At 37.2% G+C, this 24,076-nt stretch overlaps 2 protein-coding genes across 3 annotated transcripts; one reads left to right on the top strand and one right to left on the bottom strand.

The window, feature by feature from the left end:
- Nucleotides 1–1,790: 1,790 nt before the first annotated feature.
- Nucleotides 1,791–18,973, bottom strand: LOC144057705 (antizyme inhibitor 1-like). 2 transcript variants are annotated; one of them, XM_077575573.1, is made up of 12 exons: nucleotides 18,861–18,973; nucleotides 9,425–9,546; nucleotides 6,973–7,167; nucleotides 6,660–6,833; nucleotides 5,533–5,705; nucleotides 4,366–4,500; nucleotides 4,173–4,254; nucleotides 3,716–3,790; nucleotides 3,402–3,567; nucleotides 3,186–3,301; nucleotides 2,710–2,924; nucleotides 1,791–2,645 (listed from the first exon to the last, which is right to left on the bottom strand). In XM_077575573.1, exons 3-12 carry the CDS (start codon nucleotides 7,084–7,086, stop codon nucleotides 2,531–2,533), a joined length of 1,365 nt encoding a protein of 454 aa, XP_077431699.1. In that variant the 5' UTR covers nucleotides 7,087–7,167; nucleotides 9,425–9,546; nucleotides 18,861–18,973; the 3' UTR covers nucleotides 1,791–2,530. The 2 variants fall into 2 exon arrangements, with proteins under 2 accessions (XP_077431699.1, XP_077431698.1); XM_077575572.1 differs by lacking the exon at nucleotides 18,861–18,973 and adding an exon at nucleotides 10,151–10,359.
- Nucleotides 17,891–23,804, top strand: LOC144057706 (V-type proton ATPase subunit C 1-A-like). The gene is made up of 13 exons (XM_077575574.1): nucleotides 17,891–18,062; nucleotides 18,307–18,456; nucleotides 19,264–19,331; nucleotides 20,135–20,220; nucleotides 20,420–20,514; nucleotides 20,785–20,876; nucleotides 21,269–21,367; nucleotides 21,443–21,511; nucleotides 21,655–21,747; nucleotides 21,956–22,049; nucleotides 22,344–22,441; nucleotides 22,576–22,702; nucleotides 23,192–23,804. Exons 2-13 carry the CDS (start codon nucleotides 18,325–18,327, stop codon nucleotides 23,288–23,290), a joined length of 1,152 nt encoding a protein of 383 aa, XP_077431700.1. The 5' UTR covers nucleotides 17,891–18,062; nucleotides 18,307–18,324; the 3' UTR covers nucleotides 23,291–23,804.
- The last annotated feature ends 272 nt before the right edge of the window (nucleotides 23,805–24,076 follow it).

Genomic DNA, 24,076 nt, shown 5'->3' with positions numbered 1-24,076 from the left:
ATCCCAGCTTTGAACTAGTTGCCAAACAAATTAATCAATATTATTTGTTTAGACTCAATGGATCGTCTACTCTGGACTCTAGAGAATTTGTTTAATTTAAAATTGTTCAAATCTCTAGAATATCAGGCTCTCAACAGTGAATATTCTCAGATTGCTGTCTTCATCCATGAAAGCAGACAGATTATATTTGTATAGCCTAGCCTGTGCTATATATAATTTGGTTTTGTAACTTGTTCAACATCTTTAAACAAGCATGACCGTTGCCAGATGGCAGACGTTACCTTTAAGAGAGCAAAATGCCTTGCTCAAGGACATTGAGTCTTTGAGGGCATTTCCACACAATTGCATTTTGCTAGTTTAGTACACTATTACAGTTTATCTCAGTCTCTTTGGGATATGTTTTAGATCAGAATTGAAATTGGCAAAACTATTTGTTCAACCTTTACCGTTGTGTCACTTGTGCACATCAAAAAAGCAGTTCTATCATTTATCAAGTTGCAAATGCTTTGGCAAATTCATTCAAATGGCACTGTATAATCTTTGTTGTTTCCGATATTATCAATTGCTTATGTTATGTTAATCAAAATGCATTATAGCCTAACTGTTGTGTTGTCTGCAGTATAATGGTAACTAAGTCTGCATGCAAAATGTTTGAACAAGTGATAAAAAATTTTCTCAGTCGCTTTGGTACATTTCTCAGATCAGAATGGACATTTGTAAAACATTAAGTGCATTTCTCAAAACAATTCGTACAAGTAGCAAGATATCAGGGTTCCCCTGCAGAAGTCATTTTCTTTCTCAAAATCATCTCTCAAAAGTAAATATCTGTATCATTGAATTTAAAATAATGGAACTCAATGAGTGTGTTTAGTCTGTATTTGTTTGTACTCGTGGATAAGATGGAAGACAGAGGCATGGATCAAATGCTTTTGAGGAACATCCTCAAAAGTCTGTATGTGTGTAATTCCCCATTGTGTCTCCACAGCCGGCTTGTTGTTCTTGTTCTTTGTTTTGCTGGAGGTCTAGACAGCTGATACGTACCTAATCCTTGGGCCTGCCCGAGGCCCTCCTCTGTGATCTGACCCAAGCAACAACTTTAGGTATGTTTGGTAGTTATAAACAGAATTAAATATCTGATTTTACAGCTGGCACATGGAATTTGAATGAAGTAATGGACTTAAAAAATACTGGAAAATTATCCAGAAGTATTAAATTACTTTAAAAAAAAAGGGAAAATACCAGCTTTTTAAAAATAAAATACAATATAGAATTAGGTTACAATTTAGTTGAGCTGTTACAGCCTTTGATTTTTTGTTCAAACACTTTAAAATAACCATATATTTTATTTGTAGAGAGACTCTCAATGGTATAAGCAACATTTAGAACGAGATGGTGATGAGGAAACATGGGGAATTTTTACTTTGTCGAAATATGTACTGTACAATAAAAAAAATAAAATAAAATAATAGGTGTGTTTTGAGATGTGATTTGAATTTATATATTTTGTCGTGTGTGGCATTCAGGGGGGAGAAAACAGGTGCAAACTGCGCTCAGCTGTCACACCTTGTATCCGTGTTTGCGCTGGCATATCATTAGCACAATTTACTTTGTGAATAGGACGTTAAGAGCAAAGTGGCGAGTGCAAATGCAGTGCAATTACTGGCGCCATCAGTGGATGCAGTTCATTGATTGTGGATTCGGAAAAGCTATTGTATTGTAGCTATTGGAAACTTTTCGATTTGTCATTAATGTGGTTTGCTGTACTGCCGAGGTATTTTGTCAGGCGAATGGTTGATTGACCACGACTTTATTCATTTTGACAAACGTAGCTACATCTACTAACAGGCTTCAAACAAGGAGACAATATGCACTGCAACTAGACATGAACTAATCTTAAATATTTAACAATGACACAAAAACACTGAAAACATTAACAAGGTGAGGTTTCTTGCATTATAAATAACCTATTTATTTGCACTTGATTCAGCCACCCACACTTGCTTTGTTCCTTCTGCAGTACATGCTTGTCTACGAAACCTGCTATCCGTGTGACATGTCACATGACATGCATGCCAGAACTTTAGCGGTCAATGAGGCAACAAAGGGCAGACATAATATTGCACCATTGCCTTTCCAATCAGGCCAGCACAAGTGTTTATGCAAAGCGTACACTACTGATTACACTCTCAATAACGTGATCAAACACATGGGAATCCACTGTCATGTACAAAATCTCAACACCAAAACACTGCCTTTCAATGCAATGTGAGCAAGTTCTATTGACACAAAATATACTATAGAACCAATTAAATACAAGATCTTTAAAACTGGTTTATATACATTGCTCAAGAGATACACATCCTACAAGACTGGCAATGAAGACAATGACTTTAATATTATTACATTTTAAAATGATTATTAGTGTAAACGGTATTCTATGGTCAAGGAGTCATCCATTTTGTTTCATAATGAGCTACTTTTAGTCCAACAAATACAGCCTTTCCAGAAACCAGTGGCGCTAAGGTGAGAGCTAAGCTGGGATGGAAAGTGCCGCATCTGTTAGGCAGGCATTGAGGAAATAGGGGACTAACGAGAAATTCTTCAGTGTTGCTTCTTGGGTGACTCCTGAATCTTGCATCTCATACCTGGTGGAGGATGAAAACAAATCACACATGGTAGGGACTGTTGACAGACCAATGAAGTCCTTACCAGTCACTGGAGGAGACTACGTAGAATACAGGTGGCGCCTTTGAATCTGAGGTGCAAAGAGGCTGGCCGACAGAGTACGCCCCTGCGTGGCTGAACATGAGCCAATCTCCGATGTTGAGCTCGGGCAGCAGACAGTGCTCCATCACCAGGTCCAGGTCATCACCAGAGGGGCCCCACAGGCTGCTGCTGAACACTGGACTTTTGGAACACGTGTTCTGTCAGGACACAAAGACAAACTTTGTGTTATTTGCTTTTTTAAAAGCCCTCTACATGTTTGAACTTATTGATTCAATACATGAAGCCACCCAATCCCATTTAAGCCAAGTGCAGTGTGTAAGCAACACCACCACCAAATAAAGACGATCAGCACAAACCTTGTCTTTATTGTGCATGTCCTTACTAACATTCTCCATTTTGGGGCATAGTGACAGAGCTGAATGAATTAGGTAGCGGCATGGCGGAAAAGCCTCACTCACCATCTGAACAGTTGGAGCAGTGATCACCATTTCAGTGAGTTTACAGGCAAATGATCCGTAAACTCCTTCATTCATGTAGTACTGGAACTCTGGCTCATCATTGGCAGATGGATCATCTGCTCAGTGGGGAGATAACACAAAACGTTATGGATACTTTCATATTACAGTTGTACGACTTTGAAGTTACTGTACATTTCCCTATTTGCTGCCACTGACCATGTGCTTGATCTTGGCAGTCACGCAGCGCCACTTCCTTCGAGATGATGCTGACGGCCAGGGTTAAAGCAGAGGACACAAAGTAGCTGCCCGGCTCCGCAATGATGCTAACTCCACTAAGAGGGGGGAAGTATTGGTCCACCATCGACATGACTGCATGATTGATCTATAAGGCATATGACAATAAATTACTTCATATTACAATCAATCAATCATTAAGCCTTTGTCATGCGATTTTATTTTATTTTTTTACAGGTTAATGGTTATTGTATTTCTACATTTGTAGTACAAAGGTAGTGATGACGTGTACTAACCAGTTCCAGCTGGGTGTCTGAGCCACCGAAACCACCCCCAATGTCTAAGATTTTCATTTTGAAACCAAGTTCCTCCTAGAATAGACAAATATTTATAAATGTTGAAACACAATATACAAAAATACACAGTAAGCAACTGTGATAAATGGTTAAAAAAAGGTTGTTCAATTATAAATAAACATTACAACCAACGATAACTGAAAGTATAGTTTAACTTTGTTAATGTGGGGCACCTCCCAGAAAATTCTCAAAGTCTCAATTGACTCATTAGCTGCAGTATTTGTGAGTGCCCTAATTTTTGGAGGTACACTGTAGCATTTTCATTTCAAGTGCAACAAGGCATAGTCAAGATACACATTTTTTATATTACAAACATTTGGATTTTAGTGCCATTTTTTATTTGTTGCTTTTTCAGGTCACCCTTGAATACAAAGATATGTTCATGATTTTTACTTACCGCCATATCAAAAACACAACGAGCATCAGAGATAGTATTAGTGTACACCTGGTCATCCTTGCAGTCATCTGAAACTAGGAATCTGAAAGAGAGAAAAAGGTGGTTGATGATTAAAGAATCAAACAATCTCATTGGAAATAAATTATTTCATGCAAAATATATCGTAAATTGTGCTATTCTGACGAGTACTTACCTGATTCCCACCACCTGCACACCCAGCTCCTTTGCACTCTCCAGTAGATGTCGACAATCTTTGAGGGAACAGCCAAATGACATGCTCAAGTTATTGTCCTGCCTTGATGCTTCTGTTGACACCTGAAGGAGCAGCCTAGACAAAAGAAAATCCACTTTGACAATGATGTATTCTGTTCACATTAAGGGAACACACAATTATTTATTTTCATTACATCGACAAGAAAACTCAATATAAACGCACTATAGCAACAAAGGTGAACTAAGCGAGCTATCACATTGTTTCTTGAGCTCACTTTGCATGTACAGCACTATCACCAACTAGGGATGCACGATAATATCTGTGGCCGATAATTATCGGCAATTATCGATCAATTTGACGTCATACAGATAAAACAGATAATACAGAAGTCCGACGATAATAATAGACTTGCCGCATTGGTCCATCTGTTGTGGTTGTGGCTCAAGTTAAACCCAACTCCTCAACCCCTCCCCTCTCCTATGGTAGTGTCGCATATTTGTGACGTCATAAGGCGCACAACGGACCTTGTAGATGCATCATGGCAACATGGCAGTTGCCAGTGTGGACTTTCTATACTGTCTCTGCAAAATGTTAACCTCGCAGTTTTTTGTTGCATTTTTAAACATGACATGTTTTGTTTTGGCAAAGTCAAAATGAGTTACTGGTTGGTTGTCTCTGAAGCAGAGATATCAATAAAATTCAACTTCATGGTGCTTTACACAATGTTTCAATGTATTTGTACATGTTAGCCTTATAGTAGGACTCGAAAGTAATTCAAGTTAATTTTGCAAACAATTATCGTCTTACTTATCGGCTATCGACATTGGCACTTTCTAAATGATTGGTTTATTGGTATGGGTTGAAAATAGCATTATCGTGCATCCCTAATTACCAGCTGCTAAATAGGGCTGGGCGTGCCTACGAGTCTCCGTGCATGCCGCGTTCTTCCAATCCTTAGTCTACCATCACATAAGGAAATTTTGTCTGAACAAACAGGAATTCCCTTGAACACATCTTTGCAATTGTTTTTCATACTCCATTAAACACTGCAAAAGAAAATATCATCTTGACCTGCCCTCGGGTCCTTTTGGTTATACTTTGGCACTAGCCGAACAACATCCTCATCATTCTTTGCATAGTATTTACTTGGCATTCGGGTGGGAGCGTGAAATCTTGCGCAGCTCTGCCTCATGATCACACACCAGAAGGTCAATGCCATTCTTTGCAGCATTCTTGATTTGGGAAACCTGTTTACAAACTCCGCTGTAGATGATGTCTTCTGAGGGAATTCCATGGCTTTGCACCAGCTCCAGTTCAAACTGACATGCAAACAAACAGTGATGTTTCATTAAGATTTAATGCGTCTAAACAAACAGGAACAATCCCCAATCTTCAAAAGAGATCATTCATTATTCATGTGCCTGAATTAACTCATTCACTGCCATTGACGTCTATAAACGTTTAAAAAAAAATCATTTTAACTATTTCTATTAGTTTAACATTTTTTTCCCACTTTTGTTAACAAAAGTAAGAGTTTTTTTAATAATCTTTTTTTTGTTGAAAAAAGAAAAGAAAAGATTATTAAAAAATTAGGGGCGTCAGGCAATTCATTAAAAAAAAATAATAATTAATCGCATGACTTCAATAGTTAACTCACGATTAATCATACATTTTCAAATCGTTCTAAATGTACAATAAATGTTTTTCTAGGTTTTCATACTCTTGTTAACAAAAGTGGGAAAAAATGTTAAACTAATACAAATAGTTCAAATGAATTTTTGATGTCTATAGCCGTCAATGGCAGTTAATAAGAACCTTGTATCTCCAAAATCTTCACTTTTCAGGAGACTAAAAGTTTGTTCAACCATTAACACTACATCATCTAAGAAAGAAAGCCATTTTCAATAATTGCCTCAATAATTTGTAAAAATAACACACATATGTGTGGACCGACTAATAGTGTCAATATGTAAAAAATCAATCAAGCAGAAAAATTTAGACTTGTTGAAAAGGCTTGTGTGAAAAGCAGTCTGAGAATCCGAGGCACTCCAAAGTCCTTTATTAAATATGGACTGCCGACGTGTTTCAACACAAACGAGTCTTCATCAGGGCAAAGTAGAAAAAAATTAAAATTTGAAATTTACTAAATTGTGACAGGTTTTTGGCACTGGGCAGTGAAAACGATTACACATTAGTGTGTCAAATGTATCTGTAGAACAAAACAGTGACCATGATTTAACATGCTGCTGTGTAAATGTTTTGGCACAAACTACCTTGTTGTTACATATGAATCCAGTGCCAAGAGCAGCCAGTACTTCAATAACACCTTGGCTGCTGTTGCACCTGACAGGATAGAAGGGACGAATTTGGGCCATGTGTGTTCGCCAGCGAACATGCTGTCTTAGTATAACTCCTAGGTCTGCAACAAAGAATGCTTTCTTCTCAGACTGGGGAAGAAAAATAAAACTCAGAGTTAGGGGAAAAAAGTATGTTGAATTCAGGACAAACCTTTTTTGTTAAGATGACAGTCATGAATCCAGATGCATATGCAATCTCTACACACGGTTTGAAAGTGAGACCATTTACCAAAGTTTGTTCATAAATGTGATTGTCAATCACATCGCAGAGAGATGTAGCGCCTTCCAGAAGGCCCACTGAAAAATGTGGTTCGTATGAGATTCCTTTCATCCTCTCAACCATGTTCTGAGTCCAACAGGCATAAAAAATGTGGCTAGTCCAAAGTTTCTCTCGAGCCCCTGGGTCCTAGGCTTATGCAACAAACTGCAAAAGAATCAGAAAAGACGTGATGAGACATTTCTATTTTGGATTTCCAGTGACGTGTCCGACTTATTTACGTTTTTCTCCATAAATCCCCATTTAGTGGAGTTGAGTAGGATGCATATTCTTCTGAAAAGTTTAGTTATGGTCACATGGCTCATATGTTTTGCTACATAAATCCAAAATCCTGCAGTTACTGATCTAGTTGCAGTTACTATAAGATTTTTCTTATGTACCTTACTGGTGCAGCTCTCGTACTTGGATTTAAAAAAAAATCCTGCACAATGACACCTCATTTGTTCAAATTGGACCACTACAACTGGAGATATTCAAATTCTAAGGTGGCAAAAAATAGGTCCTTTAGAGTATAAGAATTTGCATTCAAGTAGAAGAAAAAACTGACGCCAAAACGCTTTACAAATAACCGAAGCAACGGCCAATAAGAATCATGAATTGGGAAATGAGGTCAGTCTTAGCCAATCAGAAGCTGAACTCAGATCACGTGACCCATGGGGATGGCTACCGAAAACAGTATTTTTTGTGGTATGGACCGATTTGGGTCGGTACTTCCGAGCACCGATTCACGTAAAACCAAACGGTGCCATGTTTCGGTTCTGAAGTGCGCCTTTCGAAGTTGTGACTGCGCAGGAGTGGAAGAGTTGACGATTTTCCATGGCGCACTAGAATGCAACAATATACGTGCACCAGAGTACTGATGTCACCGACTCACGCGCTAAAATAAATCTCCGGGTTTTGGAAACGAGTGAGATTTTTGCGGCACCAAGCCAAAGAAATACCGTTTTTGAAGTATGCCGGGTGCAGGCTGACAATGCACGCCTGAGAGAGGTGTCGGCGGCGGCGCTGTATGAGGAGCCCGTGCCACGTCTTCCCCCACCGATCGAATCATGCTGGAACGCACACGGCTTTCCCATCGTTAAGGTATATAGACATTGCAATTTGGATATACTACTGGTGACGATCATTGACCTAACAAAATATTGTGGCCAAAATGTAGCGAGCATTACAGATCACATAGGGTGCATTCGAATGATCAATTTGAACCCAATTATTCACTTTGTTCATGTCATGTCCTCCAACTGTCTTTTTAAAAAAAAAAAAATTATATTTGAGTCCAACATGTGTTCCAACTTTCCTCTTTGGCTCATTTAAAAAATAAATAAATAAATGTTTTATTTGTCAAATTTCGTATATTGAAAGTTAATTGTTAAGTTTTTTTAAATTATTTATATTTTACTATTAAACAATGATGAACATTTACTACTACCAAAATTAATAAATAAAATGTAACAAATAAAAGAAATAAAAAAGAGGGAGAGAGAGTACAAAAGCACGGAAAATTGGTAGAGTTTAGTACCGGTATCAATTCCCAGGTACCGAGTATTGGAACAGTACTGGTTCAAATGTGAAAGGTACCCATCCCTAGTGACCCAATATTTTTTTTTTCAGTTTCCCCTCCTCTCATTGATGCATTGGGGGTGCTATAAAATGGAGTGGTCATTGACAGACAGTTCTGAAACCTTGTCAGAAGATAATTTATGAGTCATAAAACACATCTAAGTATGATCCTTGGAAGTATGGGGTACCATCAGGGCTTGGACTATGGGTGTGTTATTTTTTGAAAAAACTAGAACCGGACAAAAGGGTGAGATCTTCAAATGCATAAATTATTCAAAATGTCGGCGAATCCATGAGCGAACGTGCATTTTCTGAACTGAAGTGTAGCGAGGAGTTAAAAAGTGATGACATCATCACCCTGCTACCTGAAATTTGCAGCTAGGTCGAGTACCTACAGAGTTTGATTTACATAAAATATAACATTGCATGATTTCAGAGATGCATAATCACCACATTCACATTGTACTTTGGTATAAAAGTGCTGTATACAAGTGTTAACACAGTAAAAAAATAAAAATAAAAAATCAGCCAAGACCAAATAAAACCTTCAAACAGTTTTAGCCAAATTTTTCCTTGTGAGAGTGGCATATACAATTGGTCAGTAACAACTGCAGCACTAAAAAGGCACATTGAAAGTTGGATGTACTATAAATATCAACCAAAAGAGATAGATTTTCGCTAAAGAAATGTTCAAAATAGAACTGATATGAAGAACTATATCTGATTTGCAATTCTAAAATAACTACAATCCTGGGAGACATTGCAAGTCTATTTTAATATACACATTTGACACATGAGATAATTTCCAACAACAAAACAACATAAAATCAGTTCAACAACTTACATGGATGAGTCCTTGGGCGAACTCTTCCACTATCAGCTAGGATCCCAAGGTGGCTCGGCGTTGAAGTCAAATGGCTCCCGGTACAGAGCCGCCCCTAGATCCTCTGGATAGTTATTATAGACCTACAGTTGTACAGATAAAGAAGGATCAATCACTGGCAGGGTAACATTTCTGGACAGAAATACAATAATTTACCTGAATACACATAATCCATTTTCTTTATACAATTCATGAAACCTCAATTAATTAACAGTCCAAAATTCCAAGATACCGCTTAAAGTTAGTGAGGTTCTTTCTAATAGCAAGCGTGAAAATAAAATGTGAGTTTATTTTTGTTTTTAAAGGGGTGTGTTGTGCACTGGATGAAATGTTGTTAATCGTGACGTCATGACAGACGTTATTAGCTTTGAATGAGCTGTAATATATAGCTAATACAGTCATAGTCACAATGACGCTACACCAGAACTAAACATACCAATTTGGTCAGACACATTTCAAAAGCATCGATGATGTTAGCACAACAGATTAGGATTAGCAATTTGGCAATCTGGTTCCGTATTTAGTGCATCAAATTCACTCATTCAAATTGGAATTCTACTTGGTAGCATTATATTATTATATATTTAGTTTATGTTTTAAAGTTACAAGCACATCACAATCGTTCATCACCAGGTTCATTCAAACGTATACTAACAAGCTAGCTGTCGACATGCGTAGGCTACGTACGTTCGTTGGAAACCCAAAAGAGGGGACAGAACGCTTTTTCCTTTTGGGCGGAATTTTTAACAACTGGCGGGATTACTCAAGGAGAAAATACACACTGCCGGCATGGACATTGGGACTGACTCAAATTATTAAAACCCAGCCAGATTTTGTCGGCGCAAATAACTGCACATTAGCTGCGACCGGAAAAAAACCCTCAATCGTGGCGGAAGTGCTAGTGGGCAGCGTCAAGATACGTCAAAGCGTCACATCCGGCAAAAAACAAACAAACAAAAAACAAAAACATAAGTATGGACATTGTTGTGCCTGAGTGAAACCATTGCCGTAACCCCTGACAGAGTTGAAAATGTGTTAGTCTGTTAGTTAATAGTTTTGCGTGCACAATGTATGCTATGCATCATATTAAGTATAATATGCAAATGTATTAATTAAAAACAAAACATAATTTTAGAAAAAGCCACAACAGACCTTGATTTTATGTCAAAAGAATTATCAAAGCAATAATAAATAAATTAATACATTAATAAATAAAATAAGAGTAATAATAATAATAATAATAATAATAAAGTAAATAATTTGCCCGTAATATTAAATGTTGGTAGTAGTAGTAGTAGTAGTAGTAGTAGTAGTAATAATAATAATAATAATATATATAATATATATATATATATATATATATATATATTATATATATATTATTAACAAACGTATTTTTATTATTATTATTAGTATTAGTAGTAGTAGTAGTAGTAGTAGTAGTAGAAGTATAGTTCATACATTAATAATTACATTGATAGGTTTATAATACTGTATATATTCGATCAGACTGCATATGCATTTGTAAAAATGTGTTGTATTTCAAATTAAGTAGCATTCATTTAGGGCCTGATGATGTTAACATTGAGTCTGATGGTATTAGATCTGTACGTTTCTATTACTAGCCATCTTAATAGCAAGCCATAAATATTGTGAATGACAATATTTTATATATTATTGTTAGTATTTGGAATTATGTTGATATATTACTGTATATCATCAGGCTAGCATAAGTAATATTTAAGTAATTCATGACTTTAAAAAAGGCCATCTTGTAAAATGCAAATTCAAAATCATACATTTATAGATTTTACTATTTACCTGAGTTGAATCGTATACAGTAAAAGTTTCTAAAGTTGATAGTTTATAATGTAAAACATTCACAATACTGCATAATTGTGAATGCTTTATTCCTGCAATTATGATTTTATGTCAAAAGAATTATCAAAGTAGTTCATGGATTAGTAAATAAATAAATAAATACAATCTTGTAAAAAGCTCATTTAAATTTGTAAACTTTTCCAGTTACCTTAGTTAAGTCTTCATTGTGTTTTCCATGCCTTATAGATAAAGATAAAATGCTGTCCAAACAGAAGTTTGTAGATGATGAACTCTTTTTCCGAGGAATCCGAATAAAGCGTTTTAGAGAATAAATCCACCAATTACCAAGCACATGGGTGTATGCATTTTTTTTTTGTGTGGCCAAATTCAAAATCAATTACTTTTACTCATTTGTTGCATCTCAGTTGAGTTCCTGATCTCTGAACATGCAAAGGTCTAAGGCATTGTGGTTTTTCAAGGAGCAGTGTTTTGTATTTGCATATGTCCCTCCTCAAGATGAGGATGCCAAGGAAAACTTAACTACTTGCTGAACATGACAGAAATCTGTCTCTGGAGTGGACACACACACACACACACACACACACACACACACACACACACACACACACACACACACACACACACACACACACACACACACGAGACACAGGTATTAGGGACATATGCTCGGGAATTGGATCTTTCAATTTCAGATTAATGATATAATGAAAATGCTGCACTGCAATTCACCCAAAAATAAAAATGGCAAATAATAGATGTCAATGGAGTACTTACATTTATATATTAGCAAATTCACATAAGAATAAGATTTTCCAAGACGCCTTTAAAAGTTGAAGAGGTAACAACTTTTTCTTGGGCTGCAGTACAAAGCTGTTCCATGTTTTGTGTTTCTCTGACACTAAATATGACTCTGTATACATCTATGCAATCACACATAGCATCTAAAGCTGCTTCCGGTAACGCACAATGTTTAATTTCCATTGTTTGGATCATAATAGCCATCTCAGCCCTTGGGTATGCAAGCCATGTGTACCACCCACAGTGGCTACACCGTGCAGCAGGAACTCTTATTTGCAGACACTGTATTCCAAATAGATTACCTCAACCCTGAATATACCTCAATCCCTGGCTGGAATGACTAAAAGACAATTGGGAATCAATGATCCAGTTATTAAAAAAAACACACCCTAAGATTAGTTACCTTAAAGCATAACATTCCCATGTATGACTTTAGAATTAACTGATAGTATGGACGACGTGACTGACAAGCTAAAACTATTATATTGTGTGGTCTTACATAACCGAATATAGTGTCCTAAAGTCACTCAGCAGAGGTGTTGCCAAGTAAAAGGAGCCCAAACATTTCCTCTGACTTGTCTGAATATTAAGCAGGGCTGTGTAAAGACATTCACTGCATGTGCATGACAAATATTCCAAAGGAATATCTAGCCAAGAGTTTTGCTTCAGAGTTGTGAATCATTTGTTATGAATGTTAGACTTTTTCTTTTAATTGTGTAGCTTACAAATTAATTGGACAGATAGAATAAACATACACTTAAAGAAAATTTTGAATTAAATCTTGGCAAAGAGGACCGTGACTTAACACTTTTTGCCCATTGGTTGAACACGTTTTGCAAAATTTGGCTCACTGTGTCCAAACTCTACACACAAGCAAATAAGTCACAATACAAGGAAATAAACCATTCACATCTATACCAAATTGAAACTCTGCTATCAAAACCTAACAATCCTATGTCAAATTGTCATTCTGATGACAAAACAATACCCAGTTGAATCATATGAATACACTCTCAAATCAGCAGCACCACACTAGTCTACTTTATATAAAACTCAACAGACTTTTGTTTTCACTGTTTTTAAATTAACTTCCATAGAAGGCACTTTTTCCACAACAACTAAAAGTTGAAACACTCAATACAAAATTATTACTTTACAGTAGTGTATTTTCCAGTCAATTCAGTTAAAGCAAAATTGAAACGAACTGCACTACTGTAAACACAGGAAAACAAAACTGTGTGCAAGTGGGCTTATGGATCCTGCCTTCAACATCACAAACAATGTCTTCTCTAGCTAAGCATCGGGATAAATATGCACTTGTGTGCCGAATCCATCCCTGGATTGACCTTACCTCAATGTCTCCACAGGCCCATTCCATTGACTGCAGAAGAGGCATACAGACGGGCCTGTGTTCATATACATGCCATCTTCAAGCAGAAAAAAAATATTCTGTAAGATTTAGAAATGGTGAGTAAGGGGGCAAGTACACAACCCCATATTGATCATGGTTGGTGAACCATTTCTGGACCAGAGCAGCCCGATGGAAACCAACATTATCCCAGACAACAACAAAAACCTGGGCTTCTCTGGTCTGTCCTATACCTGTGCATCATGAAGTGCATCTAGAAATGTGATTATGTGTTGTGCATTAAAGGGACCCAGTTTGGCATGATGGTGCAGTTGCCCTTGAAGACTTATGGCGGTAGACAATGTGATATTTCCCCCACACTGTCCCAGGACATGCACAATTGCCCTTTGGCCAATTATATTTTGTCCGTGTCGTCTGATTTTGCTGGGGTTGAATCCAGCCTTGTCAATGTAAATGCATTCATGAGGCTGGGAGCCCCATCAATGTCCAAGATTCTCTGTAACAAAAAATGCATATTGTGGATGGCTTTACTCAACGCACATAACAACATATAGAGAACCGCTCCAGTTTTCTGAATGTATTTATGTGGTCCCATGCTAGCAAAATTCTCAAAATAGCTTAACGGAGTCCTTCTTGTAGCCGGCTGATTGGTGTTCAATTTTGTGAGTAAGTGTTTTCACATGCGTGTCTAAGTATCTTCAATTAAACAATAAGTGTTATATTTTGAATAGATGTGTTTTCCCAATGGTGCCCTGAGACTTCATTTTTGAACTAAGTGTCTTATGTTTCAAATAGTGTGTAGTATACAGGTATGTTACAAAAAGGAGCAAGTGTGTTACAGAATTGCAACTTAAGTGTAAAGCAGCACTTTTGTTTAAGGTATTGTCACAACAACTTCAAGTTATGTTACTTTGGTTTAAGCATGTGTCTATAGTGTTCGAGCAATGGGTAAAAACTGTAAGTTAAAGTTGTTCGTGTTTATTTTCAACTAATCATCAACGATTCTTCTTTTATGTCAAAGCAACACTCAGATGTTTAAAAAAAGAAAAAGAAAAATCTCATCTCAGATGTCTAACATAACTACCGGTACGGTTGGTAAAATTAATTAATTGATCTACCATGAGTTTAGGTAATACCTATTGTAGATAATTTTGGATCAGATCTCATATTTCTTGTAACAATGTTCAGTGTGTAGAATTTTCATTTTCATTTTCAATGTTTGTTCATTTTAAAACCTCACTATTAATTTTATTAACATGCAAAAAATATGTTCCATCACATCAACGTACTTTTTTTTTCACATAATCATAGGTTTAGTAATCGCTAATTACATAGGTCGCGCTGCACCTAATAGGAGGCTGACATGTTTCAATTACGTTTTTCTGCTACGGATACTTGAACGAGAAGAACTTCACAAATGTAGCAATTGGTGTTAGGCTTGTGAAGTATGGTCTTTCTGAGCCACGGTAGTGCGCATGTTTCAAAATGCATGTGCTATGAACTTAAGTTGCATTCCTGCATTCCACCACTAGATGGCAAAAATAATTCTACACTGTCTCATTAAAGGTTTAGGGTCAAATTGATTATTAAAAAAATATTGAGATCTGCCTTTTACCACGCATATGGTGTTCAACTTGCAATTAGTTCAAATTATAGCAATTCTTCATTCATTCTCTATTTCTCTGTACTGTTTGCCATCATTAGGACTAAATAAACCCAGCCGAATTTGGGTAAGAGGTGAAGTACACCCTGGACTGATCACCAGTGAATCAAGGGCATACATAAACAGGCAACAATTTATTTCCATATGCCAGAGGAATGCCAGAGAACCCGGGTAAAACCCATGCAAAGCATTTGGACAACATGCAAACTCCAAGCAAGAATACCTGAGCATAGATTTGAGCCCAGAATCTTAACTGTGAGACAGAATGCTAACTTGTCCGCCATGCTGTCTGCAGCAGTTCTTTTTGTTCCACTAATGTCATCTAAAAAGACTACCGGTAGCTTTATCTGTGGGCTGTTACCGTACATGACATTTTTAAACAATTGTATCAAAATGTTGGATAGATACACTAAAACTGACGGCTCAACAATAACACAATCTGAATGATAAAGAATGGTTCTCCCTCATTTCCCCTGTGTCAAGATAATGACAGCGACTTGACTATTTGTATACTTCATAACTCACATCATGAAATCACATTTACCTTTTATCTATAGGCAAACGTTATATGTCCATGTTGTTCATTAGAAAATTATATTTGATTGTCAAGAAGAGTCGTTTTACAGTATAGCATTTTAGGAACATGGACATGTAGACAGACATTTTACAGATAGAACGCGTGCATTTCAGTGTATTATCAATAGGGTTTATGTGTATACCCACATCTGGAACACGGACCAAAATATCACATTTCACGATATTCAACTATTTGCTACATGCACACAAGATATGGGGCTCATTATTTTAAAAACACTTGACTGTTGAGGTCAATTGAGGAGTGTACTATAAGGCAATTGTCAGGCAATGTTACTTAATAATCACACCTCATGATGTAAGATAGTGTTGAAAGTCCATTTAGGTTTCTACTATTGGAAGATAAATGGATTAACTACAGATTGTTTTATGCTGCAGCATAGTAAAGGGCCATGCAGGCGTTTCACAAAAAGCAGTTGTGGAAGATTGAGTTAACCATGACTCAGGAATTTGATAGTGTTCCATGTAATAAAAATTATACAACAAATTATGAGCAAAGTAATTTTTATGCAGAGATTATTCGCCTGTGAATCAATACTCCGTATTGGGCGTAATTTGAAACTGCAGTGAACTGAGGAGTTCCACGGACAGACTTGCATGTTCACTTTCACTTATTCATCCATTACTATATCATGCTCAAACAGGGGTTGAATAACTGTTTTTGATTGACAGGATTCAGACAATGCTGTCAGTAGAAGTATTCATTTCTGCTACAGCTTCTGAGATTGTGTGAGTCCTGATAACATCCCAGCAGACTGGAACTAAGCCAGCCATGGGCAAACTGACCCTGCTGTTTGATGTTGAGGGTTGGCTCCAGGCAGACCAAGCATTGTGTCCCAAACAATGAACCCCAGACCCACTGAACTATAAACATGTCCCATTGGGGGGCGTTTTCCTTCGAATATGTACTGGAGACACCCAAAGTCAGGAAACCTGAGGCGACTTTTCTAAATTTAGTATCTTGGAAAAACTCAAATGCTGCTGACTTGGCATCCAAGAGCGTTTGTCTACTTTTCTGATACATTAATAAAGCACTTGGAATGTTGACTGGCCCCGAGGTCCGGGGTGGAGGCCTCAATGTTTCTTGTATTTCAAGGAATTTAGTTAATGTCTAATGTGCAGAAAAAAAAGAATTCCCCAAATTTTAGAATCTTTGGCTAAATGTTGCCTTTTTTATTTGTTTTCCTTTTTCTTTATGGCACTACATAAAATTCAACAAAATTCAAGCTGTAAACATGTACATGAAAGTATTAGTTGCAACAAGTTGTTGACTTTATAGCATGAAAATTTATTTACATTATTATTTAAGCCTATAGTTTACTCTGCATAACTTGGAGTGTACAAAGATTTTTTTCCAAATGTACAGAACATGTGGTACATTGTTATACAGAAAAGGGCAGCAGACAAGCCAGAGGAATCTTATCAAAAGTATAACAGAAAAGAGAATACAAACTTAAAAATAATAAGAAAAAATAGTAGAGCTAGGGACTAGCAGCAAGGTGAAGATCCTCCACTAATTTACACAATTCATCTGCATTTTTTGTCTTCTTCACACATTTCAAGAATGGAAAGTAGTTGAAAAAATATATATTTAAACATAGAAATGACTCTCAGAAATACCATAGCCTATCAAACATTTTCTTTTGTCAAGAAAGAGACATTGAGCAGTTTAGGGAAAAACCTGTCGTACAAATCTCCCCAGAAAGAATGAACAAATTTTGAGTCATAAAATAAGTGTTCAGTTGTTTCAAATGTCTTCATCACAAAATAAACATTTGTTGTGGTCCAACTTAAAGCGCTTACTTAAAAATTCAGAAGAGGCATATACTCTATTAAGAAATTTAGAGTGAGTTTCCTTTGCTTTTGGGGCAATGATTTGGATATGAAACTTCCAAATTATTTTTGGAGAAAATTTGTAGGATTGATTCTCTTTGAAGGGAACGCGGATACATTTCTTTAACAAATGTTTGTCGAACTGTGACATTAAATTAGGAAGTTTATGAGTGATGTGACCATCCACCAAGAGCGAAGGAAGTGTTGGATTCACATTACTTTGAAATTTTTTACAAGCCATCACAACAACATATCTAGGGTGTACTGCATTCATTTGACTTTGGCTGTAGTAACACTAACCAACCAGCTATGTGCGCTACTGAGTGTTGTCTGATTATTGGCAAGAACTTCCGCTTCCTGTGGCTGGTCAGCTGACTGATGTTGCTGTCAAGAAACCTCACCAACGATGGTTCAATGGCAAGCAACAATCGGAGTTAACATTTTATAAAACGACACAAAGGGTTATATTTTTCTCGTAACGACAGCATTTAAATATACGGGTAAGTAAAGCATTTAAAATAACTCCGTCAACCTGTACTAACCAAGACCAATGATCTTCCACCATTTCCCCCCAGAAAGTGGTTAATCGTTTTTGAATTTGCGCTCTTTAATTTTAACCATCTTTTATATTCGTCTTGCGGGTTTTGAGTTAACTACATGTCCAAACTTTGTTGCGGTCCAAGCGGTAGACAGTCTGTTTTGTTTTCTCCAAACATAAAAGCCTAAATACATTGTTTCTCTCAGAAATAGGCTGGTAGCATAATGACTGAGTTTTGGTTAATCTCTGCTCCGGGAGACAAGACCTGCCAGCAAACATGGGACAAAATGATGACGGCCACCACACGCAACAGCAACCTTTCTAGCAACCATAAGTTCAGTATCCCCGACCTGAAGGTTAGTGTGGACCTATCTGTTTCACCGGACTTTTGTTTTTCAGTTGCTTGACATCTCTTCATTGATTGATTTGCCATGAGAATTTGCAATGATAATGGATGTATGGACTCGCATTTGCCATCGTAGGGACATATGTGATGAGTGTCATGTTTGGAGTTGGATCACATGGAATATACCAAAGCACAAATATTAAGGAAATGAGAGAAATTAATTCAAACTGAGCATTTACATCTTTTTCGTTGCAGATACAGCACTTCCCTTGGATTTCAATAGTTAAAAGTGTCCAGTCAGTGAATGGACCATACTGTTGAATATGGTCACAATGCCTTATTTCCTTCTTTACAAAATATTTTAAATAAAATATTTATATATATTTTTTCCATTTAAGAATAAAATACACTCACCTAATGAATCCACTGTCAAGAGTAAGCCGCCTCTGTGTAGGGGAAGCAGCCTTTAAACAGATCTTTTGTTTGCATGTTGAAGTGTTGATTTGGTGAAGTTTTCATCCAGCAGCTCAGCTCGTCTGGTTTGGTTCTGTCTGTGCTTAAGGTGAAGTAACCCCATTGAACTTGATGCCAGACGGCGCTGCAATGTGCTCCTGGAACTTTTAGTAATGCATGAGTGGCCCTGGACAACGAGGCGCCATCCTAAGTACACAGAGCCCCCTAGTTGTCACTAGAGGCTGACTGGATCCCTGAAGCCACTGTTTAAACACAGCCTGCCTAACCTTCACTTCAAAATGAACCAAAATTCATTATAATTAATACTACATGTTTTGTTTGTTGCTTGTGTGTCCATAATTAGGTGGGTACGCTAGATGTCTTAGTTGGGCTGTCTGATGAATTGGACAAATTGGATTCTTTTGTTGAAAGGTAAGTTAAATTTGAAGTTTAGAATCTATATCTATAAACATGCATATGCATTATTCCATGAGGTATGTCTTATTGTATGTAAACATTACTAGCTCCCAGACAGTACAGGTTTAATCCCTTCTCTTCTCGCAACGATGAGGAATTTCACATAGTGTTGAGTCTAGCAAGACCCGCTGTCCAAACCTGGCAATTTGCAGTGTGGTGGCACATCAGCAGCTCTTTCATTAGTCATATTTATAGCCAGTGACTTATGTTCCGCAAGTGTGCTTGAACGTCCTCTGTAGTGCTTTGGAAATTTTGACATCAGAATCGCCCATGCAGCATTGACTGGTCTGTGGATATTCTCAAGAATGTGTAAGGCCAGACTAACATCTTGGTTTGACTTTAGCTTGGCTTTAATCCAGTTCCTTATTGAAGTTCCCCATTTGTGTATGGAAAATGAATACTTGACTGCTATTGACGTTGTCACAACAAGAACAAGATTGACATGGAATTGAACAGTAAACCGAAATGTGGCAAACTGATTTCATTAGAAAGTTTTTTTCCCCCCTGCCTTCTCTTGGCTTCCCAAACTGTGTGGTGAAAAATCTTGAATTCCGAGTTGCTGCCGTGTTATAAACAATCTCACAGAATTATGTGAAACCTTTTTATGTGCATATGTATGTTTGCGTAATATTTTGAAGACAATCTAGTGTTCAGGTTTTCAGAATGATTTCAGGCTGAACATGGGGTTTACACTGGCTTTGTGCATGCTGTTTGTATTGGCACAACATCTTTGATGACTCTGTCTCAACTGTTCACAGTGTAGTGAAGAAGGTGGCCCATTACATGGCAGATGTCTTGGAAGATAGTCGAGACAAAGTGCAAGAGAACTTACTGGCCAATGGAGGTACAGCAATTGTTCAGTTCTAGTAGCAAAAATAAATGTGATTGTCACATGCCTGATTATTCTACATTTTACTGACAGTGTGAATAACCAATCACCAAGGTGGAAACATCACTCATATTAAGGCTGCACATTGTACCTAATTGATAGCAATTGCTACCTGACAAGTCCTTTTCTTTCTGTTGAAATCTTTTGTTCACAGTTGATCTTGTGACCTACATCACACGGTTTCAATGGGACATGGCCAAGTACCCTATCAAGCAATCACTTAAAAATATTTCTGAAATCATCTCAAAGGTAGGAGGCATACAGGGAAATATGACATGCGGTTAGCAATACAAGTATACAAAATATTTAAGTTAATTTCAGAGCCTTATATTGTGTGGTACTCTTTTTACCCTAATAAATCGAGATGAAGAAAAATGAAATCATACTAAATATTTTAAAATTTTTTAGAGTTACCGTGGTAAGTTCATGATAGGATAACTTATAACAGTGTGGTGTTTTGACGTTAGGTGTTCTAAAATAAACTATGTAATTGTTTTTTTTGTGATTCTTATTTTACAGCAAGTCACCCAGATTGACAACGACTTGAAGACACGAGCATCCGCTTATAATAACCTGAAAGGAAATCTACAGAACCTTGAAAGGAAAAATGCGTTAGTGAGCTTTCTAAGAAATGCTATTAATAATGCGGGAATATTTACAGTTTAATTGCAGATGTGCTAACCAGCAGAGGACAGTATATACTTCTGGTAGCAGCAGTGCCACAGTGGCTAGTTCCAGTAATAATGCAAATAGTTTGGATCATTATACTTGACTTAAAAGCAAATTCAGCGAACATGTCACTCCTTGACACAATACTTTCAGTGTGGTGTAACTTTCTGCTTGACCAATGCTTAATCAAATGCCAAGCTTCAAGAATCAATGACTTTGTGCGGCCAAGTTAGTGTGGTCGTAAAAGTCAGCACAACTCTGAAATGCTTTGTCAACACTGACCTCCCTCACTGGGTGAAAGCTGTGTTGTTGTAATACTGTTGTCTGCCATTAGAGGGAGCCTGCTTACGAGGAGCCTGGCTGACATTGTCAAGAAGGAAGACTTTGTTCTTGACTCTGAGTACCTTGTCACCTTGCTGGCTGTTGTTCCAAAGTGAGTATTGATGTTCGATCAGGCACAAGACCTATAAAATATGGTGAAAGATGACCTGCTTTGTTCACCTTTCAGAATATCTTATGCTGACTGGCAGAAAATGTATGAAACACTTGCCGAGATGGTGGTGCCTCGATCCTCAAAGTAAGCAATAGCATGTGATTTTACAAGGTACACTTTTACAGAGTGTTTGCTTCTGTGAAGTGTGGTATATAATTTCATAATTCAAAGATACACATTTACTATTGTTTTCTAATACGGCTTGTTAACACACAGTTTTCTTCCAGTCTTTTGTTTGAGGACAATGACAGTGGATTGTTCAGCGTGACCCTATTTCGGAAAGCCATTGACGACTTCAAACACAAAGCCAGAGAGAACAAGTAAGGTGCTCAACTGTGTTGAGATAACTGTGAACAGTTGTGATTAGTTATCCGGAGAACCAGGTCAAGGAAATGTAAATGTCAGTGAATAATTATATCAAAAGCGTGCTTTTTTTTTTTTGGATTACTTTGAAAAGATTGACTTTCATTCAGTTAATTGCAAATCTGAATACAGTACATTCATGCAACCTGAACATCCTGCCTGCAGGTTCTCGGTGAGAGACTTTCAGTACAACGAAGAGGAGATGAAGGCCGATAAAGAAGAGATGACGCGGCTATCTACAGATAAAAAGAAGCAATTTGTAAGTGCTAGGAAAAAGATAGGATTATGGCATTAGTTTCTTGACAATGACAGTAATGTTTATGGTAGTAGTTATTATGTTGCAAAAATGTTTGCCCATGTCTGGAAAAAAAACATTTAAAAAAATGTGTATTAGTCTTGTTGAGGAAGGACCTGTAAGTAACTACATCAAAATGTGGGTATTGAAGGGGAGGTGGACATTTTGTGGCATTGGCCACTTAATGACATTTCCTCATAGAGTTAGACTTAATAAAATGCAGCCTTTCTGTACATGATTTGTAGTTATATGCTTCAGGGACCACTAGTTCGATGGCTGAAAGTGAACTTCAGTGAAGCCTTCATCGCTTGGATCCACATCAAAGCACTGAGGGTCTTTGTTGAATCTGTTCTAAGGTATTATGTTAGACAAACTGGACTACACTTGTCTTGGTAGCATTTGCATCATATTCCGTGATTCAAACTCTTTCCAGAGAAGTGTAGTAGTGTCGTGCTGCGATTTAACTGTTGGAAATATGGTGTCCCTCCAGATATGGGCTTCCAGTAAACTTCCAGGCCATGCTGCTTCAACCAAACAAGAAGATGACAAAGAAGCTGAGGGAGGTACTCAATGATCTCTACAAACATCTGGACGGCAGTGCAGCAGCAATCCTAGATGTAAGTGCTCTGGATATGCATCTTACAGGTTTTACTTGTCATTTCAGCTTTACGACCATATATCAAGAAAAGCAAGTGTAAAGATGAGATGCTGACACAAAAAACCTAAAGCCCATATCTCACGAGGGGCCGCGCACGTGGCTTTGTTTGTTTCAAAACGTTGCAAAGCCTCTAGCCACACTCACTCAAACCCTCTTTATCCCCTCAAACCCTTTTTCTTGTCGCGGAGAAATTTTGAACATGTGCAAAATTTTACTGTGACAAGAAGCGGGGTTTGAAAGTATCACAACCGACATCACATGCCATTCCTCTTAACGTCACATATCTACGCACAGACACTGCAATATGTATAGTATATTCTATACATTTTATGTTTTTTTGTTACATTTTAAACATGTGTCTGATCCTTGTGTTATACTATGTTTCAGTGTGTTTTGCACATATGTACAGTGTTTGCCATGCACATCACTGTATTTGTTTCCCCCTTAGTCGGCAATGGATATTCCAGGTTTGAATCTGAGCCAGCAAGAATATTATCCTTACGTCTATTACAAGATTGACTGCAACCTTCTGGACTTCAAAGTGTAAGACTTGCACCACCACCCTGTCTTCAAGGTGATGATCAAGATTTGTTTTTTTGTGTCATGGAACAATTCTTCTCACTTGCTCCCTCCCATCTTCTTGGTGTCAGGCCTTACTGTCACACTTGAATGTCAATGCTGCATGCTCATTCCGTATGAGTCAAATACAAATAGACAAACTTATATCACTTTTTAAAAGGAATTTTAAAGGCCTGTTTACATTTGTTTTGAAGCCATACCTTGTGAAAATAATGATGGACAGTCACATTGTTACATTTCTATTCCACATGTGCTTGTGAGTATTGATAACTACGGCTTCTGTATTGATGTTTAGTGATTTGTGTTTACATAAATGAATTGGGTTGCATGATTGTGAGTGTCAAAAACACAAGTGTTGTCTTGTATATAAAACTATCAAAGAGAAGTATACCTGAACATTGCTGATGAAATCTGTTGATAACCACCGATTGCAAATTGTGTGAATTGACAAACATACAGTAAAATAAAAAAACTAAAATATATTTTTCATCTCATTGTCTTCTGTTAGGCTTGTGTGGACAGTTTGTACAACAGACTATTTCAAACTTAATTGTTGTTTGAAAAGACTAAACTACACGGTCACACCCGATACAATTCCATTTGTGAATTTTACTTAAGCCAGTTAACTCTCATGTTTTCATACAAGTCTCACAAGACAACATACAGGACAAGGAAAGGTCATGTCAGAAGATTGGGGCATACTCAAGAGAGCAAAATAAACACCCATATCACACAGTATACCAGAATATTAAGC

This window comes from Vanacampus margaritifer, chromosome 9 (genome assembly GCF_051991255.1).
Source record: "Vanacampus margaritifer isolate UIUO_Vmar chromosome 9, RoL_Vmar_1.0, whole genome shotgun sequence".
NCBI lineage: Eukaryota > Metazoa > Chordata > Actinopteri > Syngnathiformes > Syngnathidae > Vanacampus > Vanacampus margaritifer.
This window is presented reverse-complemented; position numbering and strand designations above follow the sequence as displayed.